The sequence below is a fragment of the Salmo salar genome, chromosome 19 (genome assembly GCF_965601325.2).
Source record: "Salmo salar chromosome 19, fSalSal1, whole genome shotgun sequence".
NCBI classification, from domain to species: Eukaryota; Metazoa; Chordata; class Actinopteri; order Salmoniformes; family Salmonidae; genus Salmo; species Salmo salar.
In genome coordinates this window covers 70,712,704-70,732,450 of record NC_138309.1, presented here as the reverse complement: position 1 = coordinate 70,732,450, position 19,747 = coordinate 70,712,704, and the positions used below count along the sequence as shown (strand labels likewise).

At 43.6% G+C, this 19,747-nt stretch overlaps 1 protein-coding gene across 2 annotated transcripts in view; it reads right to left on the bottom strand.

Moving 5' to 3' along the window:
* The window catches only part of LOC106579423 (actin-binding LIM protein 1), a 108,855-nt gene extending 89,592 nt beyond the window's left edge, over positions 1-19,263 (bottom strand). For both annotated transcript variants that reach the window (XM_082965930.1, XM_014159326.3), the window contains exon 1: positions 19,073-19,263. In XM_082965930.1, the coding sequence (XP_082822056.1) occupies positions 19,073-19,211 (139 nt within the window). In that variant the 5' untranslated portion in view covers positions 19,212-19,263. The remainder of the gene's footprint in view (positions 1-19,072) is intronic.
* Positions 19,264-19,747: the final 484 nt, after the last annotated feature.

The window sequence follows — 19,747 nt, the reverse complement described above, 5'->3', positions numbered from 1 at the left end:
TCAGAAGAGGAATGGAAATGTCAGGGTGAACCGACGACCTGACAAACCCGCCAGGTATGTTGACTCTGCCTGTTGGAGGTGAAGTTCCAGAGCTCACAGGTGTGCCTGGCATGGATTGTGACTCCATCTCATTCCTTGCCCTCTTCAACGTGTCATTCTCCGCCTGACTCTCCACCAATGCCACCTGACTCTCTGGCAATAACGAATGACTCTCTGCCAATAACGAATGACTCTCTGCCAATACCGCCTGGCACTGGACCAACGCATCAGCTGTCGCCCATATCTCTGCCCTCAGACAATGTTTCTCTTTCTGCTGGTCTGCCTTCAATAACTCGATCTCGTTCTTCAAAGTTTGAATCTGATCCATGTGCACCTTCATCAGATGAGCAGAATGGTACCGCCCTGAGCCCCCATTGATTACAGTGGCCTATGATAGAAACGGTAGATCAGTTAAGAATTAAAAGTGACTTCAACACTCAAATGCTGTGTACACATTAAAAATAAATAAGACCTACACCACTTCTAATAGCACATTACTCAACACTAGTGAGAGTCATGTCGCCTACAGTAGGCCTACAGGTATATCTAAAAATATTATTTTCAATGACTTGACTCTCCGCCAATAATTACATTTAGAGGATTGGAGGAATCAAAATGAATATCTATGGGGTATTTTATCAATTAGTATATTTGAGTTTAACAACAGAATTTGTTGTATTATTTGTTCTGTCTTTTCTGGTGGATTAAACTGAAATTGCAACCAACTTTCTATGGCTTGTTAAAAATTAACGATATTTTGGAGATGATTTTGTTTTCAAATAACCTATAGTGAGCGCGAAAAAGGACATTCTTTAACATAGGGTGAGACATTGTTACTAATTTGTAAATAAAGCCGGTTTGTTATTAAGAATAATTTATTTCTGTTTTTAGAGGGAGAGAAACCAAAAGCCTACTGTCGCCTCATGGGTCTCCCAGTCGCGGCCGGCACAGGTATTAAACCAGCATCTGTAGCAACGCAGTTTGCACTGCAATACAGTGTCTTAGACTGTGGTGCCACTCGGGAGCTGTACAACATGACCGGTCAGGAGTAGGCTACAGTACTACAGTAAGAGCAAAATAATCCTAACATTTCCACACCCTAATTTTAGTCTAAGTTTCTCTTAGAATAAAAACCTTAGTGTAACAACAGTTTTAGTAAGTAAGTGCACAATTATCAGTTTCTATTTGGTTTGTGTCGCCCATTCACTGTCATACACAATAGTGCCTTGGGACCCAAAAGCATAATCAGTGCTCTAAATCCCCCTTGCGCTGGTCTGGAGCAATGAAGTAGTGACACAGTGTACCATACTAAACCACAAATGACCTCTAAGTCCCGCAGCATAATCACAAAACTTTTAGTTGAGCAACCACTGTAGGCTTGTGTCACTGGGCAGCTCTCGGCTGTGCTTCCCTCTGTCGTCTGTAATAGTTTGCAAGCCCTGCCACATCCAATGAGCATCGGAGCCGGTGTAGTACGATTCGATCTTAGTCCTGTATTGACCCTTTGCCTGTTTGATGGTTCATTGGAGGGCATAGCCGAATTTCTTATAAGCTTCCGAGTTAGAGTCCCACTCCTTGAAAGCAGCAGCTCTACCCTTAGCTCAGTGCGAATGTTGCCTGTAATCCATGGCTTCTGGTTGGGGTATGTACGTACAGTCACTGTGGGGACAACGTCATCAAGGCACTTATTGATGAAGCCAGTGACTGATGTGATGTACTCCTCAATGCCATTGAAAGAATCCCGGAACATATTCCAGTCTGTGCTAGCAAAACAGTCCTGTTGTTTAGCATCTGCTTCATCTGACCACTTTTTTATTTTATTTAACCAGGCAAATCAGTTAAGAACAAATTCTTATTTACAATGACAGCCTACCAGGGAACAGTGGGTTAAAACGACAAATGTTTACTTTGTCAGCTCAGGGATTCCATCCAGCAACCTTTTGGTTACTGGTCCAACCCTCTAACCACTAGGCTACCTGCCACCCCTTTATAGACTGAGTCACTGGTGCTTCCTGCTTAAATGTTTGCTTGTAAGCAGGACCAGGAGGATAGAATTATGATCAGATTTCCAAATGGAGGGAGAGCTTTGTACGCATCTTTGTGTGTGGAGTAAAGGTGGTCTAGAGTTTTTTTCCCTCTGGTTGCACATTTAATATGCTGATAGAAACTTGGTGAAACTGATTTAAGTTTCCCTGCATTAAAGTCGTTTTTCTTGGGCACTGGCACATTGATGGTCTCCTTAAAGCAGGTGGGGACTACAGCCTGGGACAGACAGGTTGAAGATGTCCGAGAAGATGCCCGCCTGCTGGTCAGCACACACTCTGAGGACGCGGCCAGGGATGCCATCTGGGCCGTAGGGCTGGAAATTGCCAATACGATAAGTATTGCGATTCTCACGATTCTATATACAGTACCAGTGATAAGTTTGGACACACCAACTCATTCAAGGGTTTTTCTTTATTTGTACTATTTTCTACATTGTAGAATAATAGTGAAGACATCAAAATTATGAAATAACACATATGAAATCACGTAGTCACTAAAACATAATTAAAAAAATAAAAATATATTTTATATTTGAGATTCTTCAAAGTTGCCACCCTTTGCCTTGATGACAGCTTTTTGGCATTCTCTCAACCAGTTTAACCTGGAATACTTTTCCAACAGTCTTGAAGGAGTTGCTGAGCACTTGTTGGCTGCTTTTCCTTCACTCTGCGGTCCAAACCATCTCAATTGGGTTGAGGTCAGGTGATTGTGGAGGTCAGGTCATCTGATGCATCACTCTCCTTCTTGGTCAAATAGCCCTTGGACAGCCTGGATGTCTGTTGTGTCATTGTCCTGTTGAAAAACAAATGATAGTGGGACTAAGTGCAAACCAGATGGGATGGTGAATCGCTGCAGAATACTGTGGTAGCCATGCTCGTTAAGTGTGCCTTGAATTCTAAATAAAATCACAGACAGTGTCACCAGCAAAGCACTCCCACACCATCACACCTCCTCCTCCATGTTTCACGGTGGGAACCACACATGCGGAGATCATCCGTTCACCTACTCTGCGTCTCACAAAAACACAGAGGTTGGAACCAAAAATCAAAAAATTTGACACAACAGACCAAAGAAAAGATTTTCATCGGTCTTATGTCCATTGCTTGTGTTTCTTGGCCCAAGCACGTCTCTTCTTATTATTGGTGTCCTTTAGTAGTGGTTTCTTTGCAGCAATTCGACCATAAAGGCCTGATTCACACAGTCTCCTCTGAACAGTTGATGCTAAGATGTGTCTGTTACTTGAACTCTGAAGCATTTATTTGAGGCTGGTAACTAATTAACTTATCCTCTGCAGCAGAGGTAACTCTGGGTCTTCCTTTCCTTTGGCAGTCCTCTTAAGAGACATTCATCATAGCGCTTGATAGTTTTTGCAACTGCACTTGAAGAAATGTTCAAAGTTCTTGAAATGTTTTGGATTGACTGATCTTCATGTAATGATGGACTCTGCTTATTTGAGCTGTTCTTGCCTTAATATGGACTTGGTCTTTTACCAAATAGGGCTGTCTTTTGTATACCACCCCTATCTTGTCACAACACAACTGATTGTCTCAAACACATTTAGGAAAGAAAGAAATTCCACAAATTAACTTTAAACAAGGCACACCTATTAATTAAATGGATTCCAGGTGACTACCTCATGAAGCTGGTTGAGATAATGCCAAGAATGTGCAAAGCTATAGTCAAGGCAAAGGGTGGCTACTTTGAAGAATCTCAAACATAAAATCTATTTTGATTTGTTTAACACTTTTTTGGTCACTACATGATTCCATATGTTTTCTTTAATAGTTTTGATGTCTTCACTATTATTTTACAATGTAGAAAATAATAAAAATAAATTAAAACCCTTGAATGAGTAGGTGTGACCAAACATTTGACTGGTACTGTATATTGCAATTCAATTCTGTGATTTCATTGTGTTTCAATGTTCTAAAAGTATTGCTCACCATATTTTATTTTTTTTATTTTATTTCACCTGTAACCAGGTAAGCTAGTTGAGAACAAGTTCTCATTTACAACTGCGACCTGGCTAAGATAAAGCAAAGCAGTGCGACACAAACAACAACACAGAGTTACACATGGAATAAACAAGCGTACAGTCAATAACACAATAGGAAAAAAGGCTATTTACAGTGTGTGTAAATGGTGTGAGGAGGTAAGGCAATAAATAGGCCATAGTAGCGAGGTAGTTACAATTTAGCAAATGAACACTGGAGTGATAGATGAGCAGATGATGATGTGCAAGTAGAAATACTGGTGTGCAAAAGAGCAGAAAAGTAAATAAAAACAAAATGGGATGAGGTAGGTTGATTGGGTGGGCTATTTACAGATGGGCTATGTACAGCTGCAGCGATCAGTTAGATGCTCAGATACAGTGGGGCAAAAAAGTATTTAGTCAGCCACCAATTGTGCAAGTTCTCCCACTTAAAAAGATGAGAGAGGCCTGTAATTTTCATCATAGGTACACTTCAACTATGACAGACAAAATGAGAAAAGAAATCCAGAAAATCACATTGTAGGATTTTTTATGAATTTATTTGCAAATTATGGTGGAAAATAAGTATTTGGTCAATAACAAAAGTTTATCTCAATACTTTGTTATATACCCTTTGTTGGCAATGACACAGGTCAAACGTTTTCTGTAAGTCTTCACAAGGTTTTCACACACTGTTGCTGGTATTTTGGCCCATTCCTCCATGCAGATATCCTCTAGAGCAGTGATGTTTTGGGGCTGTCGCTGGGCAACACGGACTTTCAACTCCCTCCAAAGATTTTCTATGGGGTTGAGATCTGGAGACTGGCTAGGCCACTCCAGGACCTTGAAATGCTTCTTACGAAGCCACTCCTTCGTTGCCCGGGCGGTGTGTTTGGGATCATTGTCATGCTGAAAGACCCAGCCACGTTTCATCTTCAATGCCCTTGCTGATGGAAGGAGGTTTTCACTCAAAATCTCACGATACATGGCCCCATTCATTCTTTCCTTTACACGGATCAGTCGTCCTGGGCCCTTTGCAGAAAAACAGCCCCAAAGCATGATGTTTCCACCCCCATGCTTCACAGTAGGTATGGTGTTCTTTGGATGCAACTCAGCATTCTTTGTCCTCCAAACACGACGAGTTGAGTTTTTACCAAAAAATTCTATTTTGGTTTCATCTGACCATATGACATTCTCCCAATCCTCTTCTGGATCATCCAAATGCTCTCTAGCAAACTTCAGACGGGCCTGGACATGTACTGGCTTAAGCAGGGGGACACGTCTGGCACTGCAGGATTGGAGTCCCTGGCGGCGTAGTGTGTTACTGATGGTAGGCTTTGTTACTTTGGTCCCAGCTCTCTGCAGGTCATTCACTAGGTCCCCCCGTGTGGTTCTGGGATTTTTGCTCACCGTTCTTGTGATCATTTTGACCCCACGGGGTGAGATCTTGCATGGAGCCCCAGATCGAGGGAGATTATCAGTGGTCTTGTATGTCTTCCATTTCCTAATAATTGCTCCCACAGTTGATTTCTTCAAACCAAGCTGCTTACCTATTGCAGATTCAGTCTTCCCAGCCTGGTGCAGGTCTACAATTTTGTTTCTGGTGTCCTTTGACAGCTCTTTGGTCTTGGCCATAGTGGAGTTTGGAGTGTGACTGTTTGAGGTGTGGACAGGTGTCTTTTATACTGATAACAAGTTCAAACAGGTGCCATTAATACAGGTAACGAGTGGAGGACAGAGGAGCCTCTTAAAGAAGAAGTTACAGGTCTGTGAGAGCCAGAAATCTTGCTTGTTTGTAGGTGACCAAATACTTATTTTCCACCATAATTTGCAAATAAATTCATAAAAAATCCTACAATGTGATCTTCTGGATTTTTCTTTCTCATTTTGTCTGTCATAGTTGACGTGTACCTATGATGAAAATTACAGGCCTCTCTCATCTTTTTAAGTGGGAGAACTTGCACAATTGGTGGCTGACTAAATACTTTTTTGCCCCACTGTAGCTGATGTTTAAAGTTAGTGAGAGAAATATAAGTCTCCAGCTTCAGCGATTTTTGTAATTCGTTCCAGTCATTGGCAGCAGAGAACTGGAAGGAAAGGCGGCCAAAAGACGTGTTGGCTTTGGGGATGGCCAGTGAAATATACAGTGAGGGAAAAAAGTATTTGATCCCCTGTTGATTTTGTACGTTTGCCCACTGATAAAGAAATGATCAGTCTATAATTTTAATGGTAGGTTTATTTCAACAGTGAGAGACAGAATATCCAGAGAAACGCATGTCAAAAATGTTATAAATGAATTTGCATTTTAATGACAGAAATAAGTATTTGACCCCCTCTCAATCAGAAAGATTTCTGGCTCCCAGGTGTCTTTTATACAGGTAACGAGCTGAGATTAGGAGCACACTCTTAAAGGGAGTTCTCCTAACCGCAGCTTGTTACCTGTATAAAAGACACCTGTCCACAGAAGCAATCAATCAATCAGATTCCAAACTCTCCACCATGGCCAAGACCAAAGAGCTCTCCAAGGATGTCAGGGACAAGATTGTAGACCTACACAAGGCTGGAATGGGCTACAAGACCATCGCCAAGCAACTTGGTGAGAAGGTGACAACAATTGGTGCGATTATTCGCAAATGGAAGAAACACAAAATAACTGTCAATCTCCCTTGGCCTGGGGCTCCATGCAAGATCTTACCTCGTGGAGTTGCAATGATCATGAGAACGGTGAGGAATCAGCCCAGAACTACACGGGAGGTTCTTGTCAATGATCTCAAGGCAGCTGTGACCATAGTCACCAAGAAAACAATTGGTAACACACTACGCCGTGAAGGACTGAAATCCTGCAACACCCGCAAGGTCCCCCTGCTCAAGAAAGCACATATACATGCCCGTCTGAAGTTTGCGAATGAACATCTGAATGATTCCGAGGACAACTGGGTGAAAATGTTGTGGTCAGATGAGACCAAAATGGAGCTCTTTGGCATCAACTCAACTCGCCGTGTTTGGAGGAGGAGGAATGCTGCCTATAACCCCAAGAACACCATCCCCACCGCCAAACATGGAGGTGGAAACATTATGCTTTGGGGGTGTTTTTCTGCTAAGGGGACAGGACAACTTCACCGCATCAAAGGGACGATGGACAGGGCCATGTACCGTCAAATCTGGAGTGAGAACCTCCTTCCCTCAGCCAGGGCATTGAAAATGGGTCGTGGATGGGTATTCCAGCATGACAATGACCCAAAACACACGGCCAAGGCAACAAAGGAGTGGCTCAAGAAGAAGCACATTAAGGTCCTTGAGTGGCCTAGCCAGTCTCCAGACCTTAATCCCATAGAAAATCTGTGGAGGGAGCTTAAGGTTCGAGTTGCCAAACGTCAGCCTCGAAACCTTAATGACTTGGAGAAGATCTGCAAAGAGGAGTGGGACAAAATCCCTCCTGAGATGTGTGCAAACCTGGTGGCCAACTACAAGAAATGTCTGACCTCTGTGATTGCCAACAAGGGTTTTGCCACCAAGTACTAAGTCATGTTTTGCTGAGGGGTCAAATACTTATTTCCCTTATTGAAATGCAAATGCACTTTTTTGACATGCGTTATTCTGTCTCTCGCTGTTCAAATAAACCTACCATTCAATTTATAGACTGATCATTTCTTTGTCAGTGGACAAACGTACAAAATCAGCAGGGGATCAAATAATTTTTTCCCTCACTGTACCTGCTAGAGCTTGTGCTACGGGTGGGTGTTGTTATCGTGACCAGTGAGCTGAGATAAGGCGGAGCTTTACCTAGCATCAACTTATAGATAACCTGGAGCCAATGGGTCTGGCGACGAATATGTAGTGAGGGCCAGCCGACTAGAGCATAGAGGTCACAGTGGTGGGTGGTATAAGGGGCTTTGGTAACAAAATGGATGGCATTGTGATAGACTGCATCCAGTTTGCTGAGTAGAGTATTGGAAGCTATTTTGTAAATGACATCGCCGAAGTCGAGGATCGGTTGGATAGTCAGTTTTATAAGGGTATGTTTGGAGGCGTGAGAGAAGGCGGCTTTGTAGGAAGCCGATTCAAGATTTAATTTTGGATTGGAGATGTTTAATATGAGTCCTGAAGGAGAGTTTACAGTCTAGCATGACACCTAGGTATTTGTAGTTGTCCACCTGTTCTAAGTTAGAACCATCCAGAGTAGTGATGCTGGTCGGGCGGGCGGCTGTGGGCAGCGAATGGTTTGAAAAGCACGCATTTAGTTTTGCTAGCATTTAAGAGCAGTTGGAGACCACGGAAGGAGTGTTGTATGGCTTTGAAGCTCGTTTGGAGGTTAGTTAACACAGTGTCCAAGGAAGGGCCAGATGTATACAGAATGGTGTCATCTGCAAAGAGGTGGATCAGGGAATCACCCGCAGCAAGAGCGACATCATTGATATATACAGAGACAAGAGTCGGTCCCTCCGATTTGACACACTGAACTCTGTCTGAGAAGTAGTTGGTGAACCAGGTGATGAGAAACCAAGGCTGTTGAGTTGGCCAATAAGAATACGGTGATTGACAGAGTCGAAAGGCTTGGCCAGGTCGATGAACACGGCTGCACAGTACTGTCTTTTATCGATGGCGATTATGATATCGTTTAGTACCTTGAGCGTGGCCGAGGTGCACCCGTGACCAGCTCGGAAACCAGATTGCACAGCGGAGAAGGTATGGTGGGATTTGAAATGGTCAGTGATCTGTTTATTGACTTGGCTTTTGAAGACTTTAGAAAGGCAGGGCAGGATGGATATAGGTCTGTAACAGTTTGAGTCTAGAGTGTCACTCCCTTTGAAGAGGGGGATGACTGCGGCAGCTTTCCAATCTTTAGGGATCTCAGACAATATGGAAGAGAGGTTGAACAGGCTGGTAATAGGGGTTGCAACAATGGCGGCGGATAATTTTAGAAAGAGAGGGTCCAGATTGTCTAGCCCAGCTGATTTGTACGGTCCAGGTTTTGCAGCTCTTTCAGAACATCGATTTGGATTTGGGTGAAGTAGAAGCTGGGAAGGCTTGGGCAAGTAGCTGCGGGGGCTGCGGAGCTGTTGGCTGGGGTTGGGGTAGCCAGAAGGAAAGCATGGCCAGCCATAAAGAAATGCTTATTGAAATTCTCGATTATCGTGGATTTATCGGTGGTTACAGTGTTACCTCGCCTCAGCGCAGTGGGCAGCTGGGAGGAGGTGCTCTTGTTCTCCACGGACTTTAGAGTGTCCCAACACTTTTTGGAGTTAGAGATGCAGGATGCAAATTTCTGTTTGAAAAAGCAGGTCTTTGCTTTCCTGACTGACTGCGTGTATTGGTTCCTAACTTCCCTGAAAAGTTGCATATCACGGGGACTATTCGATGCTAGTGCAGTCCGCCACAGGATGTTTTTGTGCTGATCGAGGGCAGTCAGGTCTGGAGTGAACCAAGGGCTATATCTGTTGTTAGTTCTACATTTTTTAAAGGGGCATGCTTATTTAATATGGTGAGGAAATTACTTTTAAACGACCAGGCACCCTCTGCTGACGGGGTGAGGTCAGTATCCTTCCAGGATACCCGTGCCAGGTCGATTAGAAAGGCCTGCTCACAGAATTGTTTTAGGGAGCGTTTGACAGTGATGAGGGGGGGTCATTTGACCGCGGACCCATAGCGGATGCAGGCAATGAGGCAGTGATCACTGAGATCCTGATTGAAAACAGCAGAGGAGTATTTGGAGGGCAAGTTGGTCAGGATAATATCTATGAGGGTGCCCATGTTTACGGATTTAGGGTTGAACCTGGTGGGTTCCTTGATAATTTGTGTGAGATTGAGGACATCTAGCTTAGATTGTTGGACTGCCGGGGTGTTAAGCATATCCCAGCTTAGGTCACCTAACTGAACGAACTCTGAAGATAGATGGGGGGCAATCAATTCACATATGGTGTCCAGGGCACAGCTGGGAGCAGAGGGGGGTCTATAACAGGCGGCAACAGTGAGAGACTTATTTCTGGAGAGATTAATTTGAAAAATTAGAAGCTGGAACTGTTTGGGCATAGACCTGGAAAGTATGACAGAACTTTGCAGGCTATCTCTGGAGTAGATTGCAACTCCTCCCCCCTTGGCAGTTCTATCTTGATGGAAAATGTTGTAGTTGGGTATGGAAATCTCAGAATTTTTGGTGGCCTTCCTAAGCCAGGATTCAGACACGGCAAGGAAATCCGGGTTGGCGGAGTGTGCTAAAGCAGTGAGTAAAACAAACTTAGGGAGGAGTCTTCTCATGTTAACATGCATGAAACCAAGGCTTTTTCGGTTACAGAAGTCAACAACTGAGAGTGCCTGGGGACACACAGGGCCTGGGTTAACCTCCACATCACCCGAGGAACAGAGGATGAGGGTACGGCTAAAGGCTATCAAGACTGGTCGTCTTGTGTGTTGGGGAGAGAGAATAAAAGGAGCAGATTTATCGGCGTGGTAGAATAGGTTTAGGGCATAATATGCAGACAGGGGTATGGTGGGGTGCGGGTACAGTGGAGGTAAGCCCAAGCACTGAGTGATGATAAGAGAGGTTACATCTCCGGACGCGCTAGTTATGGGTGAAGTCACCGCATGTGTGGGATGTGGGACAAAGGAGGTGTCTGAGACATGTTGAGTGGGACTAGGGGCTCCACAGTAAACCAAAACAATGATAACTATCCTAAACAACAGTATAAAAGGCATATTGACATTTGAGAGAGACAAAGCGAGGCATAAAGCAGTCACAGGTGTTGATTGGGAGAGCTAGCTAAGACAACAACAGCTAATCAGCTAAGACAACAATAACAGGTAAAATGGTGATGAATGGGCAGAGAGGGTCGGTTAGCTACACACAGGGCCTGTTCGATAAACAAAAATGAACAAAATGGAGTACCGTGATCAATGAACAGTCCAGCAGGAATCAGCTATGTAGCCAAGTGAGCATAGGGTCCAGTGAACAGCAATAGATGGAGCAGGGAAGCCGCGGGGTAGTTGTTACTGCGCTAACACGCGGGAAACACGGCGATTAAAGTTAGCAGGCCGGGGTTAATAGTAGCTTCTGCTTTGACGTCCGGCAAAGGCCGGTTGAGGGCACAGTGGATAGCTGACCAGTCTTGGTGGTATGGCGGGGTGCCGTGTCGACAAAGGGTCAGGGACAGATGGCAAAAGAGGTATTGTAGTTGTAGTAATTTTGTTTGCTAGCCGGGAGATGCGCCTGGCTCGCGGCTAACTGGTGCTAGCTTCAGGGCAGGGGCATTAGCCACTATAGCCACTCGGTAGCATCTAGCTAGCAGCGATGAACCGATGTAAGGGACCGGAGCTTATGGCAGGATCTGGTGGAGTGGTGGAGTTCAAGCCGTGTTGGGGTAGGGTCCGGGAGGTGATCACTGAGTAGGCCGGGATGTGGGCCTGGCTCAGGGCTAGCTTCAGGGCTGGGTCACTCGGTGGCAGCTAGCTAGCTGTGATGATCAGGGGTAAAGGTCTAGGGCTTATGGCAGGAATCCGGTGTCGTAGTGAGAAAACAGTCCGATGCTGGCAGGCTGGCAAGTAATATCCAGGCTAAAAAAAACAGCTGGTGTCTGTGCAGAAGGTAAAGGCCGCTAGCAGTGGCTGACAATGACTAAATAGCTAGTAGCTAAATTAGCTGGTTAGCTTCTGATGGCTAGCTTCTGATGGAGGTTCTGGCTATAAGGTATATTAAAAAAAGCGGATCCGTATCACATTGGGTGAGGCGGGTTACCGGAAGTTATATTTAATTTAAAAATGGAAAAGAGATTGAAAATAAATTGAAATATATACAAAAAAGACGAAAAATACAAAAAGCACACGAGAGGATGACAAAACCACGTCTGCACTGCTACGCCATCTTGGATAAAGTATGTTTTCTGCAAAGGGGCAAGAAAGAGCCATGAGAAAACGAGATTTGATCAGTCATGGAAATAATAGTAATGAAAACAAATTGGCTACGTATATTAACCTGTTGGGTCTAGGGGGCAGCATTTGCACGTCTGGATAAAAAAAATGTACCCGATTTAATCTGGTTACTAATCCTACCCAGTAACTAGAATATGCATATACTTATTATATATGGATAGAAAACACTCTAAAGTTTCCAAAACTGTTTGAATGGTGTCTGTGAGTATAACAGAACTCATTTGGCAGGCAAAACCCTGAGACATTTTCTGACAGGAAGTGGATACCTGATGTGTTGTATTGACTTTAAACCTATCCCATTGAAAAACACAGGGGTTTAGGAATATTTTGGCACTTCCTATTGCTTCCACTAGATGTCACCAGCCTTTACAAAGTGTTTTGAGTCTTCTGGAGGGAGATCTGACCGAACAAGAGCCATGGAACGGTGATGTCCCATTAGACACCTGGCGCGCTACTTCATGTTGGGTACCCTCGTTCCAATACGTTATAAAAGACTATGCATTCGTCCACCTTGAATATTATTCATGTTCTGGTTAAAAAAGGCCCTAATGATTTATGCTATACAACGTTTGACATGTTTGAACGAACGGAAATATATTTTTTCCCCTCGTTCATGACGAGAAGTCCGGCTGGCTTACATCATGTGCTAACGAGACGGAGATTTTTGGACATAAATGATGAGCTTTTTTGAACAAAACTACATTCGTTATGGACCTGTGATACCTGGAAGTGACATCTGATGAAGAGAATCAAAGGTAATGGATTATTTACATAGTATTTTCGATTTTAGATCTCCCCAACATGACGTCTAGTCTGTATCGCAACGCGTATTTTTCTGGGCACAGTGCTCAGATTATTGCAAAGTGTGATTTCCCAGTAAGGTTATTTTTAAATCTGGCAAGTTGATTGCGTTCAAAAGATGTAAATCTATAATTCTTTAAATGACAATATAATATTTTACCAATGTTTTCTAATTTTAATTATTTAATTTGTGACGCTGACTTGACTGCCGGTTATTGGAGGGAAACGATTTCCTCAACATCAATGCCATAGTAAAACGCTGTTTTTGGATATAAATATCAACTTGATAGAACTAAAAATGCATGCATTGTCTAACATAATGTCCTAGGAGTGTCATCTGATGGAGATTGTAAAAGGTTAGTGTATCATTTTAGCTGGTTTTATGGTTTTGGTGACCCTGTCTTTGACTTGACAAAACATTACACACAACTCTTGTAAATGTACTGTCCTAACATACTCTAAATTTATGCTTTCGCCGTAAAACCTTTTTGAAATCGTAAAACGTGGTTAGATTAAGGAGATGTTTATCTTTCAAATGGTGTAACATAGTTGTATTTTTGAAAAATTTGAATTTTGACATTTATTTGGATTCAAATTTGCCGCTCTTGAAATGCACCTGCTGTTGATGGAGTGCACCACGGGTGGCACGCTAGCGTCCCACCTAGCCCCAAGAGGTTAAAAGAAGATGGAAAATAAGCTTTGAAGGAAGAATACTGGAGTTTTGATGCAGGTACATCCAACGCAAAAACAATATTGTGATGTAATATTGTCAAAAAGAATCAATACTGCTCAAAAAAATAAAGGGAACACTTAAACAACACAATGTAACTCCAAGTCAATCACAATTCTGTGAAATCAAACTGTCCACTTAGGAAGCAACACTGATTGACAATACATTTCACATGCTGTTGTGCAAATGGAATAGACAACAGGTGGAAATTATAGGCAATTAGCAAGACACCCCCAATAAAGGAGTGGTTCTGCAGGTGGGGACCACAGACCACTTCTCAGTTCCTATGCTTCCTGGCTGATGTTTTGGTCACTTTTGAATGCTAGCGGTGCTTTCACTCTAGTGGTAGCATGAGACGGAGTCTACAACCCACACAAGTGGCTCAGGTAGTACAGCTCATCCAGGATGGCACATAAGGCGAGCTATGGCAAGAAGGTTTGCTGTGTCTGTCAGCGTAGTGTCCAGAGCATGGAGGCGCTACCAGGAGACAGGCCAGTACATCAGGAGATGTGGAGGAGGCTGTAGGAGGGCAACAACCCAGCAGCAGGACCGCTACCTCCGCCTTTGTGCAAGGAGGAGCAGGAGAAGCACTGCCAGAGCCCTGCAAAATGACCTCCAGCAGGCCACAAATGTGCATGTGTCTGCTCAAATAGTCAGAAACTGACTCCATGAGGGTGGTATGAGGGCCCGACGTTCACAGGTGGGGGTTGTGCTTACAGCCCAACACCGTGCAGGACGTTTGGCATTTGCCAGAGAACACCAAGATTGGCAAATTCGCCACTGGCGCCCTAATGAAAGCAGGTTCACACTGAGCACGTGACAGACGTGACAGAGTCTGGAGACGCCGTGGAGAACGTTCTGCTGCCTGCAACATCCTCCAGCATGACCGGTTTGGCGGTGGGTCAGTCATGGTGTGGGGTGGCATTTCTTTGGGGGGCCGCACAGCCCTCCATGTGCTCGCCAGAGGTAGCCTTACTGCCATTAGGTACCGAGATGAGATCCTCAGACCCTTGTGAGACCATATGCCGGTGCGGTTGGCCCTGGGTTCCTCCTAATGCAAGACAATGCTAGACCTCATGTGGCTGGAGTGTGTCAGCAGTTCCTGCAAGAGGAAGGCATTGATGCTATGGACTGGCCCGCCCGTTCCCCAGACCTGAATCCAATTGAGCACATCTGGGACATCATGTCTCGCTCCATCCACCAACGCCACGTTTCATCACAGACTGTCCAGGAGTTGGCGGATGCTTTAGTCCAGGTCTGGGAAGAGATCCCTCAGGAGACCATCCGCCACCTCATCAGGAGCATGCCCAGGCGTTGTAGGGAGGTCATACAGGCACGTGGAGGCCACACACACTACTGAGCCTCATTTTGACTTGTTTTAAGGACATTACATCAAAGTTGGATCAGCCCGTAGTGTGCTTTTCCACTTTAATTTTGAGTGTGACTCCAAATCCAGACCTCCATGGGTTGATAAATTGGATTTCCATTGATTATTTTTGTGCGATTTTGTTGTCAGCACATTCAACTATGTAAAGAAAAAAGTATTTAATAAGATTATTTCTTTCATTCAGATCTAGGATGTGTTGTTTAAGTGTTCCCTTTATTTTTATGAGCAGTATATTTGTATGCATATATATTTTTTTCACATTGCTACAGGGCCGAAGGCTTTTTGAGTATTTACTCTTTTGAGAGTTTTCCTCACATCAGCCTCAGAGAGTGAAAGCACCTGATTGTCCGGAGCAGCGAGAGTCTTCCAGGATGGCTCGTTATTGTCTGCCTTGAATCGAGCGTAGAATGTGTTAAGCTCGTCTGGGAGGGAGGCTTCGGTACGCAAGCTTGCGTGTGTGGATGTGTGTTATGGTGTGGGGTACTTTTCATCACACAAACGTAACAAGACGTCCTTAAACTTCCCTCTTATAAATATGTATGATTTGATTCACAACCCCTACCCCCATCCACCCACCAGCCCCTGCACCATCTTCCCTGACAAAGCACTTTAAACATTGGGGGGAACGTATCTCCCTCTACCAGGCCCCCAACCCCTGACAAACTAATCCCTCGGGACCTAACACAGAATAATGATTGTTTCTAAATGGGTGGCTGTCATAGAACAACCCAACAACAATAACTCTGGTCTAACTAAAACAGGTACCTGCCATGTACTGAATGAACGCAGAATGACTTTCAATTTACCAGATGGTGGTACACACCATATGTAGAGACAAAGCCTGTCTTGTAAACATGTGTATTTGTCAAGTGTGTAATGTATAGTGTTTTTTTTATACAGAGGACTGTGTCCAATACCATTTGCCCCCTATTCTATTTCAAACAATACAAATCCTTGTATCTGAAATTCATTAAAATTACCTTATAAATGCATGGTTCTCTCCATCTGAAAGACAGTCCATTTAAATCCATTACAGGATCCAAAATAATACCCAAATCTAGACTATCTGTTCTATTTAGAATTTTGTGTCACATTTCCTATAATAATCAGAATAGTGGTTCAGTTTTAGCACAGAGCAAATGGCAATAGTGAGGATGATTGTCACTTAGGAGAGAGAGAGAGAGATACAGATGGAGAGAGGCGCACCGTCCAAAGAGGAGGCACTACTGCAGTGTCTGCAGTACTCTGCAAAATCAGAGATGCTGGGAGAGGCATACAAATATAAAAGTGAATGTGGTGATGATAACCTTGGGGATTATGTGTATCATTGATCCAACATAAGATTAGACACAGAGACTGTACAGTGCACCCACATGTGCACGCACACAGACACACACTACTGACAAAGACAAAACTGAAGCAAACATTGAAGATGTGATGTGGTAAAGAGGACAAATAGCTCAAGGTAAGTAGATCAGTCTGTCTCCTCGGGTGTATGTGGGATACCCTGTAAATTGCCAAGTATATCTAGAGCATTCTTAGTTTAATAGGGAAATCCACAAACAAGTACAATCACTCTGAGTGTAGTCATTGTTTAGCTTATTTTTTCATGTGTCACACATTCAGCTCAGACACCAAAGCTCAGTGGGTCTCAGATAGACCATGTCATGTGGTCTGTTTGTCAGTCTGCCTGTCTGTGATTTAGTGGTTCATGGCAAGCTCTTTGGAAAAACATGCTGGCCATTTAGTACCACAGTATGAGTCATTATACCCATAAAACCTAGCGGTCAAACGGAAATGCTTCCAATCGTTTTTTCACCATTCATTTTTGCCATAGGAGATTTTAGAAAGACTTAAAATAAGTGACTTATTTCAGGAAACTAGCCGTATGTCGCACGTCACTACTTCACAGGAGAGCCATTTAAACATGAACGTTATTTTTTTATATCAAAATGCACTTTTGGCAGAAATGCAACCTGGAACATGTGAACTTTCATGTGCCTAAATAACAAACTTGTATGCCAGCTGTAAAGACAAATGAAATTGTTATATTACGAGCCTAGTTGGTTTAACCACAGAAAAATACCGGAACCTTCCCACTAGCCATGATTGGCTGAGATAATGCACTCATGTCGAGAGATGAGTACGGATTGGTCTGCCATGTAGCACGCTTCTGTCTCTATTACACACACATACACAGCTGTCACTGTCTGTTCATACACTCTTAGAAAAAAATTGTTCCAAAAGGGTTATTCAGCTGTCCCCATAGGAGAACCCTTTTGGTTCCATGTAGAACCCTCTGTTAGAGCCCTGCACAGGCATACATTTCAAGCCCGAGCCCTACCCATGCCTACTCATGGCGGCTCTCTGAGTCTGAGTATCCATAGCAATGGCTCCGCTTGGGCTGCTCTGCTCAATAAAGAGACATGAGAGAGCAGTTTGATACTTTTCGTCAGACTAAACTCCGACAAAACTCAAGGAACATTATTATTTTCTGTGAAATAATCTCTCATGTTTTATTTTTTATGAGGTTGAAGCACTTCTGACACCATGTTATGATCTTAGTTAGATATGACTGTACTGCACAGCAGAGCACTCGCAAATTGCTTGGCTTCAAAATGTTAGCAATCAATTTAGTTATACCCGAACCCTGACCGTACCATAGTTATTGATGAAAAAGCAGGCCCTACCCAGCCCTAACCCGACGTATAATGTCAGCGCCCGTCGGGCTCGGTTCGGGGTAGCAAAGCTCTACCCTCTGTGGAAAAGGTTCTAACTGGAACCAAAAGGGGTTCTTCAAAGGGTTTGCTTATGGGGACAGCTGAAGAACCCTTTTAGGTTCTAGACAGCACTTTTTTTTCTAAGAGTGTATGATTTAAAATAATTTATTGATATGACTAATGTGATGACTGTGATGCATTTACACTGACACACACACAATCACCATACACATTTACATAGATACAAGCATGCACGCACACAGACCCGCACACACATTTACATTTAGTAATTTTGTAGACACTCTTATCCAAAGCGACTTACAGTTAGTGCATTCATCTTAAGATAGATAGGTGAGACAACCACATATCACAGTCATAGTAAGTAAATGTATCCTTAATAAAGAAGCAAAGTCAGTGCTAGTAGGAAAAGACAAGTGCAAGCTTCCTTTTTTCTTTACACACTTGATACATTATAGTAGGACATGGATTGATTTTAGTAAGAAAGAGCTCTCTATGAATGAGTCCACGGCAGATAACAATGGCGTGTACCTTTTAACCAGTTGCCATGGTTACAGTTGCAGACTGATGAGTGTGTGTGCAGTCCAACTGGGGCTGCTCTGCGCAGTATAGATCCCTACCACAGGAGGTTGGTGGCACCTTAATTGGGGAGGACAGGCTTATAGTAATGGCTGGAACAAAGTAAATAGAATGGTATTGAACTCATCAAATGACACCATTCCATTCCATCCATTATTATGAGCTGTCCTCCCCTCAGCATCCTCTTGTGACCTCTACACTAGTGCTCCACTTTCCACTCTGTACACAAATGTACATTACCTTACCACAAACTCACCACTCAAACTGGCCATCAAGCCTTTAATTAACTGTTTTGCCAGGAAAAGCATCACTGTCCAACCCAAATATCAACAGGCATATTTCAGCATAAGGAACTGTACTGTATGATTGCGTATCAGCAGAGCGCTACGCTTCAGATAACTCCTTGATAGCAAAAAGAGATCTTCTAACCCAGGGCTCTCCAACCCTGTTCCTGGAGAGCTACCCTCCTGTAGGTTTTTGCTCCAACCCCAGTTGTAACTAACCTGATTCAGATTATCAACCAGCTAATTATTAGAAACAGGTGCCCTTGATTAGGGTTGGAGCGAAAACCTACAGGACGGTAGTTCTCCAGGAACAGGGTTGTAGAGCCCTGTTCTAACTATTGTAGATTGGTTATGCTTTGATATGCTCCTTCAAAAAAAGAATCCTTACAAAATGTGGTTGCTGATCACTAATACTGGTCCCCAACTTACATCAGCAATACATGTACAATATACATGTACAATTCAAACCAGGACAGACCCACAAAACACACTCCACATCAGAACCGACTGCGGACAATAAAGCTGACAAACAAAAACCGCACAGACACAGCAACTCCAATACGATTCAGTTACCTTTTTCTTTCACCATGACCATTGATATCCAGGTAAAACTGATCAGAAAATGAGGGGTGATATGTAAAAAATGTGTCCAGGGAGATGGTGTGTCCTTGAGTGAAAAATTTGCTATGCAAGCTAGACAGAGGTGAAACATGCAGGAGAAAAGCTCTTCTCCGTAAACCAATACGGCAGCATGGGGTATGCCTCCTGCCAGCCTATTTTCTACCCCCACCTCTCCCCCCACACTCCCCTTGTATCCCCCTCCCCTCGCTCATCACCTCTGTTGTGTCAGCCCTCTCCTCATTGCAGTGTCTAGGTGGCAGCTGCTGCCGTTTTACAATTATATGACCGACCGGCTCGATTCGGTTCTATGCAGCAGTGGTGTTTCTTACATTGGATAAAAGTTGAGACACAGAGCTAGAAAATGATATCATACACTACACTTGAGGAACAATGGGAAAGTAATTCTACTTTAAAAGTTGATCAACACATACTGGAGAGGTCTTCTTTGTCTACACCCATTCAGCATCGTTCACACCCTCTTAAGCTTTAGCCTTATCCCGTTAAGGATTCACATATGAGGCCATGTACTAAACAACCAAAGATTTCAAGACTAAAGGCTGGTTTATACCATGGGTGTGTTCATAAATTTAATCTGGAGTGTTTTCTGGGCGTTCGTAGACTCAGAGC